The sequence below is a fragment of the Acyrthosiphon pisum genome, chromosome A1 (assembly GCF_005508785.2).
Source record: "Acyrthosiphon pisum isolate AL4f chromosome A1, pea_aphid_22Mar2018_4r6ur, whole genome shotgun sequence".
In the NCBI taxonomy this organism is placed as follows: Eukaryota; Metazoa; Arthropoda; class Insecta; order Hemiptera; family Aphididae; genus Acyrthosiphon; species Acyrthosiphon pisum.
This window is the reverse complement of record NC_042494.1, coordinates 43,438,864-43,449,091: the sequence shown is the minus strand read 5'-3', so window position 1 is coordinate 43,449,091 and position 10,228 is coordinate 43,438,864. Positions and strand designations below refer to the sequence as shown.

At 28.0% G+C, this 10,228-nt stretch overlaps 2 protein-coding genes across 3 annotated transcripts in view; both read right to left on the bottom strand.

Annotated features, from left to right (window-relative positions):
* The window catches only part of LOC100168351 (TAR DNA-binding protein 43), a 6,920-nt gene extending 3,807 nt beyond the window's left edge, over positions 1-3,113 (bottom strand). Inside the window, exons 1-4 of one of the 2 annotated variants that reach the window (XM_008181868.3) lie at positions 2,916-3,113; positions 2,548-2,837; positions 1,760-1,953; positions 1,435-1,572 (exon numbers count right to left, since the gene is read on the bottom strand). In XM_008181868.3, the coding sequence (XP_008180090.1) occupies positions 1,435-1,572; positions 1,760-1,953; positions 2,548-2,791 (576 nt within the window). In that variant the 5' untranslated portion in view covers positions 2,792-2,837; positions 2,916-3,113. Of the gene's footprint in view, positions 1-1,434; positions 1,573-1,759; positions 1,954-2,547; positions 2,841-2,915 lie in introns of both variants that reach the window. The other variant, XM_008181867.3, reaches the window with a different exon arrangement.
* Positions 1-10,228, bottom strand: part of LOC100160158 (lipase member H-B) — a 103,345-nt gene that overhangs the window by 91,737 nt on the left and 1,380 nt on the right. The window contains exons 4-5 of the mRNA XM_001948062.4: positions 9,278-9,529; positions 8,467-8,682 (exon numbers count right to left, since the gene is read on the bottom strand). Of these exons, the coding sequence (XP_001948097.2) occupies positions 8,467-8,682; positions 9,278-9,529 (468 nt within the window). The remainder of the gene's footprint in view (positions 1-8,466; positions 8,683-9,277; positions 9,530-10,228) is intronic.

The following is a 10,228-nucleotide window of genomic DNA, read 5'->3' as shown; positions in this document are numbered from 1 at the left end:
TGAATAAAAATAAATCAAAACACTATAATTTTGTAAACAGGAAAGTAAATAAGAAACAAGAAACATTTCAAATATTTGTCTAAAAAATATTTTTATGAAATAATATGCACTAACGACTGTAAAAAATCGACTATATGCCAAATATGCCTTTACACCCAAAACATGCAAAAACATGCACTATCAAACTTCATATTATTATTACTAATGTTATGAAACGGATTTGTATCTCAGCTAGCATGTTTTCCTGTGAAGCAAAAAAAACATGCAGATGCATGAATTTACGAGCCCTGGTTATAACCTACATCATCAACCTATGAAAGAAGTTATTCTGCCATGCCAATAAAAAATTAGAAGAGATATTTATAATATATTGAAAATTAAATTATTTTTAATAAATAAGCAGTCAAAACTCAAAATGGAGCTTCATCTCTCTAACATACAAAAAACATACTCTTTACAAAGCTATTGGAATGTATATTTTTAATATAGTTATAGAAAAAGTTTTTATATTGTAAATAATTAGATAAAAAACGCACAAACAGCAAAGAATACTGTTAAAATGCATTGGTAACTATCAGTTTTGACTTATATGCTATAATATATGCGGTTACATAAATATCAAAATCAAAAATAATCATATAATAAGTTAAACAAATTTAACACTAAAATTAATATATTAGGTCCATTTAATGTGTATATTTTAATATATAAAACCGAAAAATTGAAACCTTTGATGATAATGTTCTCGGAAACTTCTTAACCAATTGTCTTAATTTTTTTTTTAATGAAAGATTATATCATGGAGAAGGTTTCTATCGCAATAGCACTTGTCTAAAGGCCCATTTTACAATCTCGTTCAAACCTCGGTTACGCTTAACCCACTGATTTTACCGGCTGAATTCCACGGTTGAACTTTAGTTTAACTATTGTAAAACGGGCCCTTAGTTAATTAAAATAAACGTGTAAATTGTAGACCTGAATATATAATTGTACACCTATATATATATTATATACCTACATATTATTGTAAGCCTGGAAACCCAAAACCAACAATTATTCAGAAAAAAATTGAATTAATAAACATTGTCTATCAAGGTGAAAGAGTTGCTATTTGTCAACGATCTGACATAGTTGGATTGCCTACCAGGGTGGCTGAGTTGCACTTACTGCAGCAAGTTACACCCAAAAGGAGTTGGACAATCATAATTTTTTTAAGAGTTGCGATTTGATACGAGCAATGAAGTGCACGGGTTCAGCTAGTACTATATAATAGTCAATAGAGGAATGTTTAGCCTACTCACTATTTATCTTCACCAATTTATGCTTGTGTATCGTACAAATATTATATACATTTAGAAAGCTTAATTCAAGTTTTAAAATTTCATGTAACTAACATAATCAATCATTTAAAATAATTTATATTATATTAAGCACCTTAATGTTTGGTATTTTAATCTCACATCGCCTTCCATTTATCACATGAGAATCTAACATTGACCGCACTTGAGATTCTTGTTCTTTAAATCGTATGAATCCAAAACCTCTTGATCTACCATCAGCTGTCTTTTTAATCTAAATTAAAAAATTGTAATTAAAACCATATTATTTGTTACTATACATAATTGATAATCTGGAAGATTAAATTCGAACACTAAAAATATATTTTCACAAACCAAATATAAAGAACTAACTTTATATCACATTCATACATTTCCTAATTTACAAACCCTTTTTTCTTTGTTATTTTTATTTAACTAACTTGTGCCATGCGCAGTTCACCGTATTTACTAAAGTAACTTTCTAAGTCCTCATCAGTCGTTTTCCATGGTAAACCGAGCACAAGTAAATCACGATTCTTCCAAGCTGTTGATGTTGCCTCAGACTTGGGATCCTTGGATGCTCGCTCAACATCACTTTCAAATTCTTCGTTCAATTTCCTTTTCTGTCCATTATCTGAACACACATATCATTATCATTCCTCAACATTATAAAATGGTTACATATAATTTCACATTGATTCCTTAAATACATCAAACTTATTTAAGAAACATTATGTAAATAATTTAAATATGTAGGTAGAAAATATTTTAATAATCAACCATAATCAATGGTTGATAAATATATATGTTTTTATGAGCTTTTTATTAGCTTGTCCAACAAGGTTTTCATTCTTACATAAAAGTCAAATACCTAGATTTCATTAGAATTCAAAATGAAAAATATAAATTCTATGAATCTATAACAGTACAAGTTTATGATCATAATATAAACGAGAATGAATACCTAGTTCCAACACTTGTTGAGTTTTCAACACATAACTTCACCATAATAATATGGAATGAACCATTAATAGAAACCATTTATAATAATGAAAAGATGTTACTGTCCATTTGTTAGACGATCCCAATTGACTGAAACCTTTTTCCAATATTCTCATACATAGGTATTGTCTCAAATTAAATTAATCAATTATACAAAATATGTATACCTAATATTAGGCATATTACATAACATACATACAATGTTTTAAAAACAAGACCAACTTACCCTTGTTGAATGAACAAAAGTATACAATGTCGCCCCACCCATCGTCAGTAGGTGGATGTAGCTTATCATCGGCAAGCCGTAGAGCTCGAGTTCGGCCATTGTCCGGAGCTACGTACTTTAAGCCGCAAGCGTCCGGATATTGTGCACGAAGCGTGGACAACAAGAGGGTGCCATCTTTCTCCAACGGCAAGTCCACCACCTCTTTATCACCGTCGTTTGTTTCGGAAACTTGGACGAACGACATGACGTTGACCAAACGGAAAATGCACCGATGCGGTAAATTTGCGTGACTTCTGAAAGACAGTCGTGTAAGGACGTTAGACAACGTACAAATAAAATAAAGTTAACAATTGAACACAGAATATTACGTAGCGATTGGAGTACTGGCCAATGAAGTAAAAACACGTAAACGAAAGTGTGTAAGATTAAGATACTAATGAACAGACACACAAACGCAGTATGCTAAGACAACAATCGCAGACCAAAGACGAGCAGAGTAGGCTACGCAGTTTACAGAGTATACACTACGAAGTAGTAAGTACTAACGTCGTACTGTCGTAGTGGTAGTGCACAGTGTTCAGTGCATAATATTAAATATAAATGTAAACACGAATCAAGTGTCAGTGTAAAGTGGAGACACTGTAACCATTGTTACCAACCGAATATAATACCATAATACCGATAGTCATGTTTCCTTTAGTGGATATTACGCATTTTTTTTTTAAATTTTCAAAATGCTCATTAAATTATAACTTAGGTACACTAAAACTAAAATATTATCACCCTAATATTTTATAATAAATTAATTCACTCTAATATTAAAAATAATAGAGTAAAATTAATTCTTCCGAACGTAAAATGTACCAAGTTATGCGTTAATAAAGGACCACAAATTATTATTATTCATCAATAAACATCTCTATAGTTTTGATATTTTTAATATTTTGAACACACCTTCTATATCATTAGACTTCAATACACGATTATTGAATATATATATACAATATTATCATAGGCGTAATTTCAGTTTTTGACTTGAAGCGCCATTACATATTTAAATGACACAGACCAGTTGGGGGAGGTGCTTCTGCCACACACCCCTTAATCGGGGCTTGAAACCATTTTCAAAACCGATTTCAGTAACCGGTATAAACCGAAATCGAAATCGTAATCAAAAACGAAAACGAAAAAAATTGGATACCGGTATCATAATTTAAAACCGAAACCGAAATAAATTGGATACCGGTTTTAAATTCAAAATCGAAAGCGTAAAAAATTGGAAACCATTATTTTTTTTTTAATTGACGTGTTTTTAAATACGTAAATTCCATTAATACGCATAATTAATAATCATAATACAATTGAGATCATAATTAATTTTGTTGATAAACATTTCATTATTCCCAAAATTATTAGTTGCTTTATAAATAGTAATGATATAATTAATTAAAGTTACTAGCAAATACTATATATGACAGTACGGAACAAAGAATGATAGTTGTATAGACGACATAGCCCCATGAAAATACTTTAGAAACCGGTAAACAAAACCGAAACCAAAACCGAAATTTCTTAATACCGGTATTGCTAAGTTGAAACCGAAAAATGTATAAACCTGTATTCAAAATCGAAACCGAAACCGAAATTTCCTAATACCGGTATTGAAAAATTGAAACCGAAATCGAAAAAATTAAAAACCGGTATACAAAATTGAAACCGAAACCAAAATTATTTCAATCGGTTTCAAGCCCTGCTTAATCCTTATTCGGTCGGTCTTGTTCAAATACCTTTAAAATATATTAGTTTATATAATATAATCTAATATAACATAAAATTATATTTATACTATTTTTTTTTTCTCAACGACTTTCCTATATGTTATAATACTTCTACCTATTACTGAAATGCAAAATATATTTACTTAAACATTTAGGCACCTTTATAATTATATACATATATTATAAATTGTAACCATCGATTCGAAATTTTAAATTTATATTTAAAAAAAACTACTGTCGACTATATTCTAAACAAATGTAACTGTTATCACTTACCAGTAATGTATTGTCATTAGGTACTAATTAGTAATTTGTAATACTATTGTACTACATAGTATAGTATTCCTTACTTCCTTAAGTACGTTATGATTAAACCATTTAAACATATATTATATTCTATACCATATGGGTGAATAATCTATCTACGATGGAAAGCACACGAATAATAATGAATCGTTGTATAAACTTTAAAAAATAATTTATTCAAATATTGTTTACTGAGTTATGTATATTAGATAACTAAAGAAGAATTTTATACTTCAATTAAAATACAAATTTGACTTTTTTAATTTTGTTTGGTTTTTTTCCTTTAAATATTTATAAAAAAAAACTTTACACCGGTTACAAAAAAAACTGAAGGTATATCTGTACAATATATTATATTTAGTCAAATGCTCAAATACCTATATATAGTTTAAATACAAAAATTACTTTTTTGAATTTTGTGTTGTAAGGATTTCCGAGCGTACTTAGTCAGATAATTTTCAGAACCACTGAGTAAAAATTTTGCCAAAAATATTCTAAAAACATTTTTAAAACGACGTTTATATTACTTTCGTCTATGTTTCTAAAAAATCATTTGCACATTTACGTGATTTTGACGAATTTCTTCAAAATTCTAACTTCAGACAATCATAAAAAATTAGTGTGTATTTGAGCTCAATTTTTTTTAATTACATTATAAAAAATTTATAAGGAATCAGTCATCACAATTTCAAGTTTTTTGATCGAACAATATTTATTGACAATAATTGAAAAATACTTAAAAAAAATCGATAATGAATGATTCATGCTTATTAAGCATTAAGCGTCAAAATGTTTTCAAAATGTTACCAAATATAAAAAATACTACTATTCTGCATCTGGGGGTAATTTAAAGGATTGATGGCCAGTTGTTTTATTGAGTTACACCGAAAAAACCAAAATTTGGCAAAAATTGGTATTTCTTCACTTCGAATCTAAAATAGTAAGACTCAAAGTCCACACGTCATATACTGTAGGTTTTTGATTATAGTTTACCAGTTGCAGTGTCGACGAACACGTATTTTTTATGGGGCGGTTCGCCCCAGTGTTTGCTTTGTGATAGTTGAATTTACAATATAATCATGTGGGTGGTGGTGGTAACTAATTTTTATACTTTCCCCACCAAATGAAAAACAAGTCGACGCCACTGACCAGTTGGATAATTTATATAAATAACATTATAAAATGTATAATGTCAATGCCGCTACTGTGGGTACTTGAAACTTTTTTTTTCAAATAGCGTTCAAACAGCTGCAGCCCGAATCGGTGATACCCGATTGAGCAGAATCATTTTTTTAGATTCTGAGTGAAACGATGAATGTATTGATTTTACAATGATGTGTGTTTTTTTTTTTTTTTTTTTTAATTTTAATTTTAATTTTTTTTTGTGTCTGTCATCACCTTTTAGGACAGTAAAAGTGCTTGGATTTTCTTCAACAGTACCTTTTCTGATAGGAAAGTGAATCTAGTTGGTACTTTGGGGGGTCAAAAGTAAAATTTTAATACAAGGCTCCTATTATATTGTTACAATGAGATTTTAAAAATATTAAAAATCCTTAGTCACAGTTTTTTTTTATTAGCATTTAAAGTTCAAAAATTGACAAAATATGTAAGAATCACGAAAATTAGCAAATTATTTTGAGTTAATAGTTCGTAAAAATTTTTCTTTTTAGAACTAAGATTTTAAAATGTAATACAAGATTCCACTTATAGGTTATTCTACCTTTATCAAAAAAAAAATGTCTATAAGAAACTCAAATTAAATTTTTATGAGCGTTTGAAATTCATATTTTTACAACATTTGATATTCACTCGATTTCTTACGTAACGATTTTCTTATTTTATTGTAATTAAAAAACGAATGACTGTAGATACTTGAAAATTTCACTGAATGTTTATATTAGAATTTGCTATACACGATAAAAATTTGAAAATAACTTGACTCTTTTTGAGCTGCTTACGGACATTGTCATTTTTCAATTTTTATAATTTTTTTTTCTATAAATATCAATAAAATTTTATTTGTTTGGTAAAAATGCGTGAAAATTTAATGCAAAGCTCCTAATAAATTGTTACAATAGCAATTGTAAAATATTAAAAATACATAGGCACACATATTTTTTATAAGCATTTGAAGTTGAAATTTTGACAAAATTTATCAAATTTAAAATTGAATAATTATTTTGTAGTTAAAAATTTATAAAATGTTCAACTTTTATATCTAAGGATTGAAAATTTAAAACAAGATTCCACGTAAGTAGTTAATTCTGTTACCAAAAAATCAAAAAAATTCATAAGCACAGTTTATTTTTATAGTCATTTTAAGTTAAAATTTGGAAGAAATTACATATAAAAAAACCTAGAGTAACTTTTTTAGTTATTTTGTTGCGATTGTATAATATTATTCATGGGTACTTAAAACTTCTAAAGTATACTATTATATATCTATGATAGTATCACGGTTTATTGCTGATGTATAACGCGTTATAAGTACCTAATGGATATTCTGATATGATTAATTTGGAATTTATTATAGGTACCTATTATAAGTCAATTTTTTTTTAATACCATAGATATAAGTATAATATATGTTATACCTAGATTCAGTCTCCGCTTAGAATCGATTTTCTTATACAATGATATTCTATCATTGAATTCAAATTTAATACCATCCATTATACAGTGACCGACTTGTAACCTACTATACAGCAGAGCGACATCCACTTGCCCACCTTTTTTTAATTTATAATGTATACATATAATATACACATTATATGCATGTAATATTATATATAGTCAGTTCATATATAATCAATATTTATTTTAAAAATGTAATTGTTGTACTTTTATTATATTATATTATTTATTTTTATATTTATAGGTATACCTATAAGTACCTATTATATAATATGGCTATTGGCTATATCTATCTATCTATCTATCTATCTATAATTTATTTCATGAGGGACGTAGCGGACGTGAATTATAAATTGAATTTGTCACTCTATATAAAAATTGAACATTATATAATCTAGTCTACAATAATAGAATTTTTTAAAAAAGTTATACGTTTTAAAAAATCTAACAATAATAATTTAATATGCATTACGTTTGCCTATACATATAATAATTATTAATAATAATAATAATAATAATAATAATAATAATAATAATAATAATAATAATAATAATAATAATAATAATAATAATAATAATTTGATATATAATACGTCAACGTCAATACAATAATAATATTTAAAAAAAAAGTTATTATCTTATGGTAGATAAACTGTAGACATACTGCAGCCGCGATAAACATTAGATACATATAGCCATATAGGTACCTCTAGGTATTCCTACCAAAAACTACAGTGGATTTCCGTTATATTTTTGTTAGGTATAAGAATTAAGAAATAATAAGAAGTAATAAAATATAGAAAAAAATACAATAATATAATAAAAGTACAACAATTACATTTTTTAAATAAATATTAATTATATATGAACTGACTATACCTATATAATATTACATGCATATAATGTGTATATTACGTGTATACTGTATACATTATAAATTAAAAAAATTAAATATAATAGACTATTTTCTATTTTCGGACTTTTCGTCCGGCAATCAAAAAATGAATCCGGACTTTTTGTCCAACTTTTTTTATACCGGATTTTTTATCCGGGATTCGTTTAGTTGATAGTTTTATATATTATAACTCCTCTAAACTTTTTACTAGTTAAAATAATTTGCCTTACATAATACATGGCTTTTAATTTACTTTCATTCAAACTCCCAAACTCATGTTTATTTTCTATCATCGCATGCACTTACTGAGCTTTGCTAGCCCACTCGGTGTGTATGATTCTAAGCACCCTGGTTGAGGAGGTTTCCCCTCATTTGGATAAAAATCAGCGTGTCCTATGGCTTTCGAGTATCCAGCTGTCCCTATTGCCGTATGAATCACATCCACAAATGTTGCGTCAGTATCGTCTAGGTAGTCTGAACGGAATGACACGTACTCGAATCCAGGACCAGCAGGGTCTAGACCTGAATTTTGTAGTAGAATAAGAATTAAGTGCGAAAAAGATAAAAGGGAAATACTAGTGAGTAGGTAGCTGAAATATTATATTATACAGAAGGGTATACATACATAACCTTATAGGTGACCTTTTTTTTACTAAAATTGTCTCCAGAAATTGGTGTATGAGTGAAAAAATATTTCTTTTTAATATTAATGATTATTACATGGTAAATACGAGTATGTGGTTATGTGTAATACTGTAAATTGTAATACCGTTGATTAAATATAGGTAGGTACAAATACAATATATTATGTATATTTAATCAATGTTAGTACGGAATGGTCGAACGCGACACAATTTGTTTCATAATACATTCGTCTAAAATCCAAAAATGTAGGTTGCATATTAACAATATTTTTGAATAATCTTGAATAATCAAAAATATTTTTTGAAGTATTTATTCCTATGTAAATGCATATTTTGTCAAAAACAATTGCACATTAAGATTTTTTTAAGATTTCAATATTTCATTGTTTTTTAACTCATAAAATTTCGACACCAACCCTAGTTATAACCATAGCCGACTATTACGATATTTTACCATTAAAGCATGTCCATACCTGTAATTCTGCCAATTTTCCCAAGGCTGAATGCAGCACCACATGCCCCGGACACATGAGCACCGAGACTATGGCCGATAACATGAATATCAGAAGGGTCAATTACCGCGAGGTTGACAACATTTTCCAAAAATTTGGCGATTATGGAACCCACCTGAACGGTCAAATAGGCCGGCATTGGGTACATTATGTTACTTGCCACCCGATTCCAGTCCGCGGTGATGATGTTGAATCCTCCAGCATCAACATATGCTGAATAGGTATTTAAAAATAAAAATAACTATAGGTAACTGTTTTGCATTCAAAATAATATTTAGTATTTTAGTAACATGTCATAGCAATTTAGTTACTATATATTAAATAAGCTGCAGGCTAACTTTGCAGTTTGCATCCGAATTTAGGACCCGAATTAATCGGAACTCGAATAATGCTTTCAAGTTAACCTGAAGATGGAAACCTTTCTAATTTTTTTTACGTTAATGTCGTTTCATTTTGTAGTTAATTTTGTTTAGTAATTATTATTGACCGGCATAGAATTTAATACCTTTTTGTCTAAACCTTTAAATTAATTAAGCTGTTATTGTTCTGTTTACAACTAGGTACGCCTATAGGTACCTATAATTATATAATTGAACATTTTGTAATGATAATAAATAATAATTATTATTAATAAATATATTTTTATCAAGATAATATTTTATGAGTCAAATAATATTTAAACTTATTTAGTCCGGCGTTGGAACATCCGAATATATCCAGCATCACCAGAAACCAGAATAAATAAATCAAATGTAAAGTCCTGCAGGGCTAGATACTTCTTTTAAAGTTTCAAATAATGAAAATATAATAATATATAAATATACAATATTGAATTTATGATTTCCCTGAATTGAGTTTATATATAGGTCATATCAGAGATAAATAATTTACAATTTGGGGACTTATAGTCGC